The sequence below is a fragment of the Oncorhynchus mykiss genome, chromosome 14 (assembly GCF_013265735.2).
Source record: "Oncorhynchus mykiss isolate Arlee chromosome 14, USDA_OmykA_1.1, whole genome shotgun sequence".
Classification (NCBI taxonomy): domain Eukaryota; kingdom Metazoa; phylum Chordata; class Actinopteri; order Salmoniformes; family Salmonidae; genus Oncorhynchus; species Oncorhynchus mykiss.
The window spans coordinates 17,274,730-17,292,423 of record NC_048578.1 but is presented as its reverse complement, the minus strand read 5'-3'; the positions used below and the strand labels follow the sequence as shown (position 1 = coordinate 17,292,423).

The 17,694-nt window shown below is 42.6% G+C and overlaps 1 protein-coding gene across 1 annotated transcript in view; it reads right to left on the bottom strand.

The window, feature by feature from the left end:
• Window positions 1-6,811: 6,811 nt before the first annotated feature.
• The window catches only part of elovl6 (ELOVL fatty acid elongase 6), a 30,876-nt gene continuing 19,993 nt past the window's right edge, over window positions 6,812-17,694 (bottom strand). Inside the window, exons 2-4 of the mRNA XM_036943047.1 lie at window positions 11,718-11,849; window positions 11,275-11,426; window positions 6,812-8,885 (exon numbers count right to left, since the gene is read on the bottom strand). Of these exons, the coding sequence (XP_036798942.1) occupies window positions 8,422-8,885; window positions 11,275-11,426; window positions 11,718-11,849 (748 nt within the window). The 3' untranslated portion in view covers window positions 6,812-8,421. The remainder of the gene's footprint in view (window positions 8,886-11,274; window positions 11,427-11,717; window positions 11,850-17,694) is intronic.

Sequence of the window (17,694 nt, the reverse complement as noted above, 5' to 3'; positions counted from 1 at the left end):
CAAGATAATCCATCTACTTGACAGGTGTGGCATATAATTAGATTAAACACGATCATTACAAAGGTGTGCCTTGTGCTGGGGACAATAAAAGTTAGTTTTGTCACAACACAGTATGCAGTTTTGTCACACAATGCCACAGATGATGTCTCAAGTTATGAGGGAATGTCCGATTGGCATGCTGACTGCAGGAATGTCCACCAGAGCTGTTGCCAGAGAATTTAATGTTTGTTTCTCTACCATAAACCGCCTCCAACATCGTTTTAGAGAATTTGGCAGTACGTTCAACCGGCCTCACAACCGCAGACCACGTGTAACCGCGCTAGCCCCAGGACCTCCACATCCGGCTTCTTCACCTGTGGGCTCGTCTGAGACTAGCCACCCAGACAGCTGATGAAATTGAGGAATATATTTGTAATAAAGTCCTTTTGTGGGGAAAAACTTATTCGTATTGGCTGGGCCTGGCTCCCCAGTAGGTGGGTATGTCTTCCAAGTGTGTGGGCCTATGCCCTCCTGGGCCCACCCATGGCTGCGCCCCTGCCCAGTCTTGTGAAATTCCTAGATTAAGGCCTAATTAATTTATATTTCAATTGACTGATTTCCTTATATGAACTGTAACTCAGTAAAATATTTGAAATTGTTGCATGTTGCATTCATATTTTTGTACAGTCTACATTATTGGTCTCTCCTCATTGTTCATAGTAAGTATCGGTAATGTAATCCATTTCTAATGTATCTCGGGTGAAATGGTGAATTCATTCTAACTCAGTTCATAACTTTGTCAAGTCCCATTTCTTTCTCCTATGCCGGTCTTTTAGCCTAAATATTTGCCTTTAGATTTCCTATTTTTAATGGAATTGATAGTGCCAGTAGCACGGTAACATGCTCGACAAGTACTCATCTCCTGCATTTCATTTGATGAAATGTTGTCTTATATCCAGTCTTTATATCTTCCATAATTGTCCATAGTCCTACATATTTAAGTAATATGTTGATCCAGTTACTGCTATGTTGAAGATGCAACCCCCCCAGAGCCTCATTGTGAATATTTAATAAGAGTAGTGTGAAAGGGCTCAAAATGGTTCATCGGTTTCATGATGTGTATGAGCTTGAATCACTTGACATTGTGGGGGTTGGGGAACTTGCATTGGTGCAATGTTTAACCATTTGTTAGACAAGCGTAAGTATACATTGAGCAGTCTGGCTGAACATACATTGACTTGATTGAATTGTTATGGCTTCATATTCCTCACCTTACTTGAGCCTTCTCCCCAATCAAATTAGCCAAAGTAGAGTAGTCTTATGCAGAGTAGGCCTATATATGAAAAGGCTGCACTGTATGATACTGTAGGAGTGCCAGAAATGCACACCTGTACACACAACGACACACACACACACACACACACACACACACACACACACACACACACACACACACACACACACACACACAATACCCTTATCTCAACATTGACCAACTCTCTAAAATGCAGTGTTTATGATAACACCAGAGATATGGCGGAATAGAAAGGATATTGAGCTTATCTGACATGAATTTGCTTATCTTAATCTCTATGATGATAGCAGCCTAATTCCACATGTATGGTATGACTGCTTATGACCCACCTACAGCTACTGACCATAATTGCAGGTTGATTCACATGTGACTATAATTGAACCAATAGCAGGGTTGATACACATGTGACTATAATTGAACCAATAGCAGGGTTGATACATATCAAATCAAATCAAATCAAATGTATTTATATAGCCCTTCGTACATCAGCTGATATCTCAAAGCGCTGTACAGAAACCCAGCCTAAAACCCCAAACAGCAAGCAATGCAGGTGTAGAAGCACGGTGGCTAGGAAAAACTCCCTAGAAAGGCCAAAACCTAGGAAGAAACCTAGAGAGGAACCAGGCTATGTGGGGTGGCCAGTCCTCTTCTGGCTGTGCCGGGTGGAGATTATAACAGAACATAGCCAAGATGTTCAAATGTTCATAAATGACCAGCATGGTCGAATAATAATAAGGCAGAACAGTTGAAACTGGAGCAGCAGCACGGTCAGGTGGACTGGGGACAGCAAGGAGTCATCATGTCAGGTATTCCTGGGGCATGGTCCTAGGGCTCAGGTCCTCCGAGAGAGAGAAAGAGAGAAGGAGAGAATTAGAGAACGCACACTTAGATTCACACAGGACACCGAATAGGACAGGAGAAGTACTCCAGATATAACAAACTGACCCTAGCCCCCCGACACATAAACTACTGCAGCATAAATACTGGATGCTGAGACAGGAGGGGTCAGGAGACACTGTGGCCCCATCCGAGGACACCCCCGGACAGGGCCGAACAGGAAGGATATAACCCCACCCACTTTGCCAAAGCACAGCCCCCACACCACTAGAGGGATATCTTCAACCACCAACTTACCATCCTGAGACAAGGCTGAGTATAGCCCACAAAGACCTCCGCCACGGCACAACCCAAGGGGGGGGGGGGGGGGGGGCGCCAACCCAGACAGGATGACCACATCAGTGAATCAACCCACTCAGGTGACGCACCCCCTCCAGGGACGGCATGAGAGAGCCCCAGTAAGCCAGTGACTCAGCCCCTGTAATAGGGTTAGAGGCAGAGAATCCCAGTGGAAAGAGGGGAACCGGCCAGGCAGAGACAGCAAGGGCGGTTCGTTGCTCCAGAGCCATTCCGTTCACCTTCCCACTCCTGGGCCAGACTACACTCAATCACATGACCCACTGAAGAGATGAGTCTTCAGTAGATACTTAAAGGTTGAGACCGAGTTTGCGTCTCTGACATGGGTAGGCAGACCGTTCCATAAAAAATGGATCTCTATAGGAGAAATCCCTGCCTCCAGCTGTTTGCTTAGAAATTCTAGGGACAATTAGGAGGCCTGCGTCTTGTGACCGTAGCGTACGTGTAGGTATGTACGGCAGGACCAAATCAGAGAGATAGGTAGGAGCAAGCCCATGTAATGCTTTGTAGGTTAGTAGTAAAACCTTGAAATCAGCCCTTGCTTTGACAGGAAGCCAGTGTAGAGAGGCTAGCACTGGAGTAATATGATAAAAAAAATGTGGTTCTAGTCAGGATTCTAGCAGCCGTATTTAGCACTAACTGAAGTTTATTTAGTGCTTTATCCGGGTAGCCGGAAAGTAGAGCATTGCAGTGGTCTAACCTAGAAGTGACAAAAGCATGGATTCATTTTTCTGCATCATTTTTGGACAGAAAGTTTCTGATTTTTGCAATGTTACGTAGATGGAAAAAAGCTGTCCTTGAAATGGTCTTGATATGTTCTTCAAAAGAGAGATCAGGGTCCAGAGTAACGCCGAGGTCCTTCACAGTTTTATTTGAGACGACTGTACAACCATTAAGATTAATTGTCAGATTCAACAGAAGATCTCTTTGTTTCTTGGGACCTAGAACAAGCATCTCTGTTTTGTCCGAGTTTAAAAGTAGAACGTTTGCAGCCATCCACTTCCTTATGTCTGAAACACATGCTTCTAGCAAGGGCAATTTTGGGGCTTCACCATGTTTCATTGAAATGTACAGCTGTGTGTCATCCGCATATCAGTGAAAGTTAACATTATGTTTTCGAATAACATCCCCAAGAGGTAAAATATATAGTGAAAACAATAGTGGTCCTAAAACGGAACCTTGAGGAACACCGAAATTTACAGTTGATTTGTCAGAGGACAAACCATTCACAGAGACAAACTGATATCTTTCCGACAGATAAGATCTAAACCAGGCCAGAACTTGTCCATGTAGACATATTTGGGTTTCCAATCTCTCCAAAAGAATGTGGTGATCGATGGTATCAAAAGCAGCACCAAGGTCTAGGAGCACGAGGACAGATGCAGAGCCTCGGTCTGATGCCATTAAAAGGTCATTTACCACCATCACAAGTGCAGTCTCAGTGCTATGATGGGGTCTAAAACCAGACTGAAGCATTTCGTATACATTGTTTGTCTTCAGGAAGGCAGTGAGTTGCTGCGCAAAGCCTTTTCTAAAATATTTGAGAGGAATGGAAGATTCGATATAGGCCGATAGTTTTTAATATTTTCTGGGTCAAGGTTTGGCTTTTTCAAGAGAGGCTTTATTACTGACACTTTTAGTGAGTTTGGTATACATTGAGTGGATAGAGAGCCGTTGATTATGTTCAACATAGGAGGTTCAAGCACAGGAAGCAGCTCTTTCAGTAGTTTAGTTGGAATGGGGTTCAGTATGCAGCTTGAAGGATTAGAGGCCATGATTATTTTCATCATTGTGTCAAGAGATATAGTCCTAAAACACTTGAGTGTCTCTCTTGATCCTAGGTCCTGGCAGAGTTGTGCAGACTCAGGACAACTGAGCTTTGAAGGAATACGCAGATTTAAGGAGGAGTCCGTAATTTGCTTTCTAATAATCATAATCTTTTCCTCAAAGAAGTTCATGAATTTATCACTGCTAAAGTGAAAGTCATCCTCTCTTGGGGAATGCTGCTTTTTAGTTAGCTTTGCGACAGTATCAAAAAGGAATTTCGGATTGTTCTTATTTTCCTCAATTAAGTTAGAAAAATAGGATGATCGAGCAGCAGTAAGGGCTCTTCGGTACTGCACAATACTGTCTTTCCAAGCTAGTCGGAAGACTTCCAGTTTGGTGTGGCGCCATTTCCGTTCCAATTTTCTGGAAGCTTGCTTCAGAGCTCGGGTATTTTCTGTATACCAGGGAGCTAGTTTCTTATGATAAATGTTTTTAGTTTTTAGGGGTGCAACTGCATCTAGGGTATTGCGCAAGGTTAAATTGAGTTCCTCAGTTAGGTGGTTAACTGATTGTTGTCCTCTGGCGTCCTTGGGTAGACAGAGGGAATCAGGAAGGACATCAAGGAATCTTTGTGTTGTCTGTGAATTTATAGCACGACTTTTGATGATCCTTGGTTGGGGTCTGAGCAGATTATTTGTTGCAATTGCAAACGTAATAAAATGGTGGTCCGATAGTCCAGGATTATGAGGAAAAACATTAAGATCCACAACATTTATTCCATGCGACAAAACTAGGTCCAGTGTATGACTGTGACAGTGAGTGGGTCCAGAGACATGTTGGACAAAACCCACTGAGTCGATGATGGCTCCGAAAGCCTTTTGGAGTGGGTCTGTGGACTTTTCCATGTGAATATTAAAGTCACCAAAGATTAGAATATTATCTGCTATGACTACAAGGTCCGATAGGAATTCAGGGAACTCAGTGAGGAACGCTGTATATGGCCCAGGAGGCCTGTAAACAGTAGCTATAAAAAGTGATTGAGTAGGCTGCATAGATTTCATGACTAGAAGCTCAAAAGACGAAAACGTCATTTTTTTTTTTGTAAATTGAAATTTGCTATCGTAAATGTTAGCAACACCTCCGCCTTTGCAGGATGCACGGGGGATATGGTCACTAGTGTAGCCAGGAGGTGAGGCCTCATTTAACACAGTAAATTCATCAGGCTTAAGCCATGTTTCAGTCAGGCCAATCACATCAAGATTATGATCAGTGATTAGTTCATTGACTATAATTGCCTTTGAAGTAAGGGATCTAACATTAAGTAGCCCTATTTTGAGATGTGAGGTATCATGATCTCTTTCAATAATGACAGGAATGGAGGTGGTCTTTATCCTAGTGAGATTGCTAAGGCGAACACCACCATGTTTAGTTTTGCCCAACCTAGGTCGAGGCACAGACATGGTCTCAATGGTGATAGCTGAGCTGACTACACTGACTGTGCTAGTGGCAGACGCCACTATGCTGGCAGGCTGGCTAACAGCCTGCTGCCTGGCCTGCACCCTATTTCATTGTGGAGCTAGAGGAGTTAGAGCCCTGTCTATGTTGGTAGATAAAATGAGAGCACCCCTCCAGCTAGGATGGAGTCCGTCACTCCTCAGCAGGTCAGGCTTGGTCCTGTTTGTGGGTGAGTCCCAGAAAGAGGGCCAATTATCTACAAATTCTATATTTTGGGAGGGGCAGAAAACAGTTTTCAACCAGCGATTGAGTTGTGAGACTCTGCTGTAGAGCTCATCACTCCCCCTAACTGGGATACATATGTGACTATAATTAAACCAATAGCAGGGTTCATACATGTGATGGCCAAAGGTTACAGTGTAATGGCACCTATACAGTACCTGATTGTTGCTTGTGACACCAGTGCAGACAGATATGCTTGTTGCCATCGAGTGTTTTCATTCTCTTCAGCTGTAATGAGCAATGAAATGTTCTCACTTAGTATATAATTACATGTTTATTTTGTTATAGAATAATGCATGTTTCCAATTACTTCCATTGACATTTGTGAGAGATGCAGTTACTTCCCGATGTGATTAACAATGTTTCCTTCACCTTAGGTCATTTAGTTCCGTCTAAACTTTAAACAACCTCTTTTGTTTTGTACCTATGATGCATGTTTCAAGGTATGTTCTGTGTGTGAAGCTGTTTTCAGTATCCAACAAACACTAGAACCATAATCTATTATGATGTTGTGGCTTTGGATTCTCAGCCTAAACTAGCTGGTGGAATCTCTGCAATTTTTTGGTCAGACCATGCTCCAGGTATGCAACTTAACCAGTTTAGCTCTTGGTTAAAGGCCCAGTGCAGTCAAAAACATGATTTTCCTGTGTTCTATATATATTGCCACACATTGAGTTTGGAATAATACTGTGAAATTGAGAAAATTATGATAATGCAATTTGTTAATAGACTAATAAGAGAGTACCAAACCTCTCTGCCAATAACAGCTAGTTTTCAGACAGTTCTAGCAAAATTATTGTTTGAGAAATTGCTCTTTGCTAAGAAGCTATTTTTGTTTATTTTTGACCATTTAAATTGAAAACAATCACAGTAAGGTACTTAATTGTTACCCAGAAATGATTTGATATGAGGATAAAAACGGCTGCAATGGACCTTTAAGATGTTATGCAAAATAGATGAGGTGCAAAAGCTCTCTTTCTCACACTCTCATACACATGCAGCTCTCACACACATGTGCATGCACACACACACCTTCTCTGCATGCTGTGAATAAACTCCAATGAAATACAAGCTGCTAAGGGCTGAGGCATGATTTCCCCTTGATTTGTACTCTTCACTTTTACTGACATACAACTAAACCACAATGACTAATTGATATGGAGTAAATGGTATATGTGATGCCAATGCCAAGACAGTCGTTGCTGAGATTAAAATAAGCAGACATGACACTGTAGGCATAATGACGCTCCTTGTTTGCACTCTTGGTTCTTTAGCGACAATGACTTACATTGATACAGTGTGAATGCACAATAACATGACAGACACCATTAAAAGATACAGGTTACTTAAAGTTATAACATTGTAATTTTGACAATTGCATGTTTTTTTTTTAACATAAATATGTTTTAAATTCAATACACTTCAATGTCCACTGGTCTTGAGGCATTTTTCCGTTACCGTTTCTTTCATTAAAGTCTTTGGAAATGTATAGCGTCTCGCTTTCAAATGTGGTCTGCGACTTTGTGAGGTCATTACTGGCAGGTGAACAGATCACTGTCAGACTCCGTTTCCCATCATGCCACACATTGAATCAGTGTGGTCACAAGATTCATTTTTCTCCAATGGGCCTTCAGATCAGATGTTTGTATGTAACTAAGCAACCTTCCCCTTTGATGCCTTTTGGCATTGTTTAAGCCCATATCTGACCTTTATCAAGATCTTTATCAAGATGATATGCATATAATATGAAAAAATTGAGGGAAACCTAAAACCTGAGAAAATATTGTGTTGCAATGATGGGTACAGAAGTTACAGTGTCATTCGCTCCATCGGCACACAAAAGTCACACAAAAGTCTACCTCTCACACACTCCCAGTGTCTAAAACGATTCAACAAAAAACAGAAAAGCAAAGGACAATGAAGAAATGACAAAAAACACCTAGATGGTTTCAATCGTACATTTAGGTCCCCGCATTCTTCATAAGTACCAATAGATTTCCTATTTATCAAGTAACACCTTTTCAAGTAGATGTACTTCCTTTATCAGGTAAAAAATTAACTGTCCCATTAATATGGAGAATCAAGTGGGAGCCAAAGAAACATCAGATAAAGGACACACTGACTGTTTATCGCCTTGGTAGGTAGTGCTTCCTTCCTCAGTGCAGCTCTCTTGAGATGGCACCTCCGTCAAAGTGAAGGATTTTACATCTGCGCGTTAGTAGTATGCTCAAGCACAAATAGACAGCAGTCCCACCTTATGTTTCCTCGTGTTCTACCCCCCCTCCCCAACCTCCCTCTTTCATTCCTCCACCCATCCGTCAAATCATTCATCCATCCATTTGCCGATAATTCTCCCCATCTCCTCAGTCCTTGGTCCTCGCGTTTCGTGTCCATCAGTCTCCCTTCTATCTTTCCCTCTCAAATCGCGTCTACTGGGCCTTCCTGGTGGCTGCGGCAGCGGCTTCTGCTCTAGCTGCGGCGGCCTTCTTGGTCTTGTCAATGTAGGCCTCGTGGAAGAACTGGCAGAAGAGCACAAAGTAGCTGAGGTACATAAGCGAGGACCACACAATGTTCTGCACGTGAGACGGGCACTCCTGACCCTGCTGCATCCACGAGTACACCAGGTAGTTCACCACGCAGCCAACCAGCATCTGGGTGATCTGCGTGAGTGTGATGAACATGGCAAATTTCCTTGAGACCTTGAAGCCGGCCGCCCTCAGGGCGTAGTAAGAGTACATGACGGAGTGGACGAGGTAGTTCATGGTCATGAACCAGCCGCCGCCAGCCACCATGTCCTTGTAGGAGTACCAGGAGTAGAGCAGAACAGTGATGTGATGGTACCAGTGGAGGAAGATGAGCTTCTGCTTCCGCAGCACGATGAACAGGGTGTCACCTGCATGGTGGGTGTGGAGAGAGAGAGCAAGAGAGAGAGAGAATGTCAGTTACAAATGGAAAGGAACCAAAGCGCACACCTTTACATAGCAAGTCATCAATTTCAGGTAACACTTATTTCTAGCATTAAGTGCTATTTAAGCGTCATCTTCTAATACCCTCATGTTCTTGGTAAATCAATGTTAAAAGATCATGATGGCAACATTTAGGAGCGATAAGACAAAGCAAGGACCCAAATAATATTTTCAGTGCTCATGTTTAATCAAATTTAATCACAGATAAATGCACTGTGGGTTCTCAGCATTGTTATGCTGTAGGTGTCAACATACAATAACAATATGTGTGAGCAGAGCAGTCTCCAGGGTGTATCTGTTTAAAAGCAGAGCAGTCTCCAGGGTGTATCTGTTTTAAAGCAGAGCAGTCTCCAGGGTGTATCTGTTTTAAAGCAGAGCAGTCTCCAGGGTGTATCTGTTTTAAAGCAGAGCAGTCTCCAGGGTGTATCTGTTTTAAAGCAGAGCAGTCTCCAGGGTGTATCTGTTTTAAAGCAGAGCAGTCTCCAGGGTGTATCTGTTTTGAAGCAGAGCAGTCTCCAGGGTGTATCTGTTTAAAAGCTTTGGGAACATTTTTCAGCTTTGCTCTGTGAAATGGGGCCCACAGAGTACACTTACATCTGACATCTCAGCTACAGGTTATACAGGAAAACCACCTAACATATAAATGCAATGCATTCAATGTGACCTTACCTCTTATCATACCATACCTGACTAATTGGTGAATCCACTGCTCGACAGTGGAACACCACCAGAGAATTGTGTGAGAGTGTGTTTGTACAGCGTCATTCTCTCTCTCAGTCTTTCTCTCTAACTCACTCTCTCTCTATCTCTCTCTAAAATCTCTCTCTCTCTCTCTCTCTCTCTCTCTCTCTCTCTAACTCTCTCTAACTCTCTCTCTCCCATATGTCTCTGTGACAGTGATCAGTGTCTGGGCCAGCAGGTCTGTACTCCACCCCCCAACCAGAGAGCCAGAGCCAGGCAAGGGGTAGGGGCTTCTATCCCCCTCCCTGTGCCCCTGAGAGGGGGCTCCTGCTCTGGGCATCGTACTCAGAACTGACAGGGTGTGGAGCCCCAGTGACGGCAGGACTGGGCAATAACAAAAGGGCCAAACAGGCAGAAAATGGATTCCCAGACACAAAAAGGCCAGACTCTGGGTACGAGGGAAAGGTCACTAAAACTAGGACCGGTTGGGGTGAGATGACACGCATGTCTCTGAGGTCATTGGAGGACAGAAAAGACAGATTCATGCCTAAAGATCCGTGTGCCGATCCTTTCAGCCAACGGGAGCAAAGATATTTCATGGGTATTATCTCAACATACTATATGGCCAATGCCACAGTCTCATAAACCTTTCTAACCACAATGGACACTATGGACAGAAAAAAGCACATGTAAAACATATTGATATATTATAGATAAGGATAGTAGTAGTAGCAGCAGTAGTAGTAGTAATAATAGTCGTAATAGTAGTAGTAGTAGCAGTAGTAGTAGTAGTAGTAGTAATAATAGTAGTAGTAGTAGCAGCAGTAGTAGTAGTAATAATAGTAGTAGTAGCAGTAGTAGCAGCAGTAGTAGCAGTAGTAGCTGTGTTAGTAGTTGTAGTAATAGTAGCAGTGTTAGTAGTAGTAGAAGTAGTGGCAGCAGTAGTCGTAGTAGTAGTAGCAGCAGTAGTAGTAGTAGCAGCAGTAGAAGCAGTAGTAGTAGCAGCAGCAGCAGCAGCAGTAGCAGCAGCAGTAGTAGCAGTAGTAGCTGTGTTAGTAGTAGTAGTAGTAGAAGTAGCAGTGTTAATAGTAGTAGTTGCAGTAGTAGTAGTAGCAGCAGCAACAGTAGTAGTAGTAATAGTAGTAGCAGCAGCATTAGTAATAGTAGTACTAGTAGCTGTGTTAGTAGTAGTAGTAGTAGCAGTGTTAATAGTAGTAGTTGCAGTAGTAGTAGTAGCAGCAGCAGCAGTAGTAGTAGTAATAGTAGTAGCAGCAGCAGCATTAGTAATAGTAGTAGTAGCAGCAGCAGTAGTAGCAGCAGCAGTAGTAGTAGTAGTAATAGTAGTAGCAGCAGCAGTAGTAGTAGTAATAGTAGTAGCAGCAGCAGCATTAGTAATAGTAGTAGTAGTAGTAATAGCAGTAGTAGCAGCAGCAGTAGTAGTAGTAGTAATAGTAGTAGCAGCAGCAGCATTAGTAATAGTAGTAGTAGCAGCAGCAGTAGTAGCAGTAGTAATAGTAGTAGTAGTAATAGTAGTAGTAGCAGCAGCAGTAGTAATAGTAGTAGTAGCAGCAGCAGTAGTAGTAGTAGTAGTAGCATCAGCAGTAGTAGTAGTAGAAATAATAACAGTCAACTTACCCAATTCTGGTGCTTTACTGAGCACAAAGGCGTAGGCCCAAAACTTGCTGACAGGCCCGTTGTAGAAGCTCTGATCACACACTGACTGCTTGAGCCCTTTAGTCATCAGAATGTATGTCATGTAGCTTCCAGTGCGAACAGCACCAAATATACTGGACAAGAAAGAAAGAGAAAGAGAAGGAAAGAGAGAGAGAGCGAGAGCGAGAGCGAGAGAATGGTGTAAGTGAAGCCCCAGGACTCTGGTATAAAGTCTCTCTCCAGTCTCTCCTGCCACAGCAATGTTTGTGCAGCATTGTTGTTTGAGTGTGTAATTCTGAAAAGTGTCAGCATGACTTCTTTATTCCAAACTATCCTGACTGTTTCTTTAAGAGGAACCTAAGGCCACAAGATGCTTACAGTATGTGCATTGACTGGACCAGTGTTGTAAATGTCTGCCCTCTTACCTGAACACGGCGAGGGTGAGGGACCATAACACCAGCGGTTTCCTCAGATTAAATTTCTCCCTCTGTTTCATTACATGGCGGCCGCCTAGAATGCAGGCAGCATAGAGGGCTGAGAAGAGGAAGGACTTCTTCCTGTAAAGGAAGGATGGAGTTTGGTGAACATAATCAGCACTTACAAGTGTAAAATAGTGTAAGAACAGATGGCCTAAAATATACAGTATAAAGTACACAGTATAAAATATACAGCAGCGCAACATTAGATCACTTTTGGGGTAATGCGAAAGCTTCTGACAAACTTTGATTTTGGAGCAGACTACTCCATTACTTCCACACTGATCACCAGCTGATACACCGCCTGGCCAGTTGAGCTACATACTGAAGTGCTCAGCATTATCATCTGAGGGGTTGGATGCTGAGAGGCCCAAAATAAAGTGACGTTTCAAAGTTTTTGTTTGGTCCCAGTGGGCTCAAAACGAGACTTGAGGTCTAATCAATCAAATTTGGGTGGCTGATGACGCAGCTTATGCAATACATTACTACATATAACAAAGTGATGTTAACTATAAACCAAGAGGTACCCAGAATTTGGGCTCCCATATGTTATAACCAAAACCCTAAAGATAACTCCCCTTTTCCATTCTGCAACCTCAGCTTCATATGGTGACAACGGCACTATTTCTTGCTCTTTTCAGCTGACTAGGTTGGTCTACAAGAACTTAAAACCAAGAGGTGCTTTTTTTTTTAACGTTGCTTCCCCGTGAAAAATGAAGAGAGGCAAAAAGAGAGCTTATTTAGGGTAATGATGATATATTGAGGAAGAAAATGTGGCTTGTCATTATGCTTGAGTTTTTTAACTCTATAACTCTATTTAACTCTATGACTCTTTGCCTCTCAGCCTCTGCCATTCCCTTTGGCCAGATTGGAGTTGTCTTTTCATTTGTCATCGCAATGCAGCAATATTACCTAAAATCCCATTCATACCTCTACCTACTTTGCCCTGGCCATCCTTATAAAACTGTTTAAGACCTAATTCTAAGAAGCAATATAGGGCTAAGCAAGATCATGCCCCATTACTTGTCAAGGCACTTCACCCCACGTAGCCCCTATCATCTTTCCCTGAACCAGAGGTACCTGGAATATTGGAAGTAGGGAAGTTTACATCTGAAAAAATTATGCAACATGCAACAATATCAACGATTTAACTCAGTTACAGTTCATATAAGGAAATCAGTCATTTGAAATAAATTAATTAGGCCCTAATCTATGGATTTCACATGACTGGGCAGGGACGTAGCGCTGGGTTGGCCTGGGAGGGCCTAGACCCAACCTCTGGGGAGCCAGGCACAGCCAATCAGAAAATGTTTTTCCCCACAAAAGAGCATTATTACAGACAGAAACACTGCTCAGTTTCATCATCTGTCCAGGTGGCTGGTCTCAGACAATCCCGCAGGTGAAGAAGCCGGATGTGGAGGTCCTGGCCTCACGTGGTTACACGTGGTCTGCGGTTATGAGGCCGGTTGGAGGTATTTCCAAATTCTCTAAAATGACGTCGGAGGCGGCTTATGGTAGAGAAATTAACATTCAAATATTACGTAACAGCTCCACATTCCTGTGGTCAGTATGCCAATTGCACGCTCCCTCAAAACTTGAGACATCTGTGGCATTGTGTTGTGTGACAAAACTGCACATTTTAGCATGGCCTTTAATTGTCCCCAGCACAAGGTGTAATGATCATGCTGTTTAATCAGCTTCTTGATATGCCACACCTTTGAGGTAGATGGATTATCTTGGCAAAGGAGAAATGCTAATATGGACGTAAACAAATTTGTGCACAGAATTTGCGAGAAATAAGCTTTTTGTGGGTATGGAAACTTTCTGGGATATTTTATTTCAGCTCATGAGACATGTGACCAACACTTTACATGTTGCGTTTATATTTTTGCTCAGAATATTTTCCTTGAAGAAACGGAAGAAATCTTCAAAAAAGGGTCTGCAAACAAAGTAAATCTAACATTATAGAAAAGTAATAGATCCTAACTTCCTATAGGGAAACTCACTAGCTTGTGTTGACCAGAACTAACACTTCTGAACAACCTCACCAAGAACAATATCCTGAAAGAACATTACTGTTGTTGACAACGAGTATCCCCTTTGTGCAAAATGCAAATAATCAAACAGCTAGTGTGTTTGCTTGCAGGCTTGATAACTGATTGAACAAAGGACAAAGCAGTGCAGTGAAAATCCAAAGAAGCTGCTGTCACACAATGATAGCACAGTTCAGAGCGCAGAATGACATCTTTGTTCCAAAGAAAATAAACAAGGGTGAAGAATGGAGAGAGTCAGAGTAAGCACCTTATAGTGAGGCAGAGCGAATTCCAGACGAGCAACAAGCCCACATTCCTCAGACAGTCTTCACAGCCAAAAAGGTTAAAGGTCACAATGATAAACAGATTCCTCAGAACAGTACAGTTAAAGCTTCAGAGATGTAGATACTAGGAAGTAGAGGACCAAGTACCCTGTTCACACCATCGAACCCAAACCAAACTGTGCTGGTTGTGATCTTTTCACGCGGTCCTATTCAGCACAGTTCCCAGCAACTATGGTGAATGCTCAACCAGGTCAGCACAGTAGAACTTGGTTTTGTTCAGCTTGGTTTGTCTCAGTAGTGTCTAAAGCACTACAGAGTACAGTCTGAATGAGGTACAATAACATGGACCAAAACCCACTAAGGTCAGAGAAAACCTGGGGCATGGTCAAAGTTGACAAATGGGTTCGAGGGCTGTCTCTCTCCTTGCTCAATTGGGCCAGCTGTAGCTAAGCAATGCCTCCAGGAATGGGAATTCATTTGAGACGTCAGTGTGAATTCACATCATGCCTCCGTGCCTCATAGTACCTGCATGTGGCAAGAGCATTCACGTCGGAGCTTCAGTTAGGGGCTGGGGGCTGAAAGTGTCTCTTGCTGCCTCTCTATACATATGTCTAGGGGTCAGAGGTCATCACCTAGATGCTGATCTATGGTCAGTTTTGCATATTAAAGATTGACTGCCTTTAAAAAGCAATGAAACCCTTTGAAAACGGCCTATGTGGCATCAATATGAGTCAAAAACAGTTATTCTAGTGTCGAAACTCTTTAATAGTTACGGTCATGATTGGCGGAGTATAAATTAATCCTAGATCTGTGCCTCTAAACGACTTTTAAAAGAGAAGCTCTGTCAGGGAGGGTTATAGTCAGAGATATGCAATCGTCTCTGAATGACGGCATCAGAGATGGTGGACTAATCCAAGAGATTAATCTTCACCTGAAACAAGATTTATACACAGCACTTCAATAAACTCCAAGACATTAGACTCTTGGCACTGGACTAATTTCTTCACATCTGATTTATTTGTTCTTTACTTTTTGAGACAGGATATATTTAGATGAAAACTCAGTTTGGAGTCAGAAACCCCAGCACTGAGTGTCTGCTAAAATGTAAATGCAATGCTATTTGGAAAACCCTAACAGGAAACACTACACTATGAATGCTGTTCCTGACTAATTACGATGGCACAATGTATCAGTGGATGGAGTACTACTGTTGCAAGTACAGTTGAGCAATCAGAAGAGACTTCTCACACTCTGCACGTTCTGAAACCTTACTTTATTCTTCCAGCTGAGATTTGTTCAAAATACCTTTACAATTCAACTCAGCTTTAAAGGCAGTTTAAAGCACAGCCTAACAGTGATTCCAAATGAATAATAACTGTGAAAATAGTAAACGTCACATACAGCAAAGGTCGAACATTGAGTGGGGACATATTTGGGACATATTTACTGACATTTTCCTATGCTTTAAGATGGAGTTGTGTCTCTTTTTCTTCATTATTATATTGTACCTCTCACATCCCTGAGAGCTATCCAACAGAGCTGCAGACTGCTCCATTTTGCCAGTCATCATCAGCATTCATGGAGAGCAAGCCACCTCCCATGCATTCCCTTATCACTGAGTGAGACTTGCTGGGCGGTGGCCGAGTCTGTCCCAGAGCCTTTGCTGGAGCTAAGCAAACATTAGGGGCTGATCTAATGCGTTCTGATAGAGCGAGCAAAGCAGTGGCGGCCTTCCGGGGGATCTCATTCCCTCCTATGTCTGCACAATGTATCAGGTCATCCTGCCAAACAGAGCTAGCTAGTGGCTTGAACTATAAATATTATATTTAATATGGAGGTCACAGAACTAATGACTGAGCCTGGTTATAATCATAATGTAGGATTGCACAATATTGTACCTGTGTGCATTTACTTTTGGAATAATATGTCCCCTGGTTTAGGGCTTGTTTGAAAAATCATTGCAATAGGTATCTCGCTCTGTAAATATTTAACAGTGTAAGTGGCCTATTTCAGAGAGAGATTAGATAGGGAATGTGTGGACAGATCTCTAAACAAATCTTACCTGAAGGCATAAATCACACCTGATCATGAAATTGGACCATGGCAGGAACTATTTGACTAAACTTTTCTAATGCAAAAGGAGTCTTTCAATACTGATTGCTAGATCTGCATGCACCTTCTAATGGTTGGGCTAACCTAGTGTTAGCAGTTCACAATAACTAGGCTAGTCACACTTGTGGCCATTTCCCTTCCCCTAGCTGTTTTGGTCAAAGCTGCTGGCTAACCTGATGTGTAACTTGGATCTGTATTAGCTGGAGCAGGAGATTTCACCCCTTACGTAACACTGACTATAAGGATGAGTGTGTGTGTGTTCGGTCTGAGAGCTGCCTTCACAGTAAAGCAACTCAGTTCAGGGTGAATGGCCTTGTCCTTTGGCTTGCTTTAGTTGTTTGTAGGTTGCACAGTAGCAGTGGAATCAGTTGTGGCGTCAAGGCATACCCTTGAAGTACACCAAACTTTCGGTTCTGTAACAAAGTGCTACATAAGGCCAAGATATAAATAGGCCCTGGATATAACAGATTAGACAGTCCGGTAAGAACCACCCTGATGCCCGATGTCCACCAGATGCATATGCGTTTTGTTTTGCTGGATGTCTATCCCGCATTTTCCGTGTTTGATGCACATGTGCTTCTCTTTTCAACTCGCTAAAAGCTAGATACAGTGCCTTGCGAAAGTATTCGGCCCCCTTGAACTTTGCGACCTTTTGCCACATTTCAGGCTTCAAACATAAAGATATAAAACTGTATTTTTTTGTGAAGAATCAACAACAAGTGGGACACAATCATGAAGTGGAACGACATTTATTGGAAATTTCAAACTTTTTTAACAAATCAAAAACTGAAAAATTGGGCGTGCAAAATTATTCAGCCCCCTTAAGTTAATACTTTGTAGCGCCACCTTTTGCTGCGATTACAGCTGTAAGTCGCTTGGGGTATGTCTCTATCAGTTTTGCACATCGAGAGACTGACATTTTTTCCCATTCCTCCTTGCAAAACAGCTCGAGCTCAGTGAGGTTGGATGGAGAGCATTTGTGAACAGCAGTTTTCAGTTCTTTCCACAGATTCTCGATTGGATTCAGGTCTGGACTTTGACTTGGCCATTCTAACACCTGGATATGTTTATTTTTGAACCATTCCATTGTAGATTTTGCTTTATGTTTTGGATCATTGTCTTGTTGGAAGACAAATCTCCGTACCAGTCTCAGGTCTTTTGCAGACTCCATCAGGTTTTCTTCCAGAATGGTCCTGTATTTGGCTCCATCCATCTTCCCATCAATTTTAACCATCTTCCCTGTCCCTGCTGAAGAAAAGCAGGCCCAAACCATGATGCTGCCACCACCATGTTTGACAGTGAGGATGGTGTGTTCAGCTGTGTTGCTTTTACGCCAAACATAACGTTTTGCATTGTTGCCAAAAAGTTCAATTTTGGTTTCATCTGACCAGAGCACCTTCTTCCACATGTTTGGTGTGTCTCCCAGGTGGCTTGTGGCAAACTTTAAACAACACTTTTTATGGATAACTTTAAGAAATGGCTTTCTTCTTGCCACTT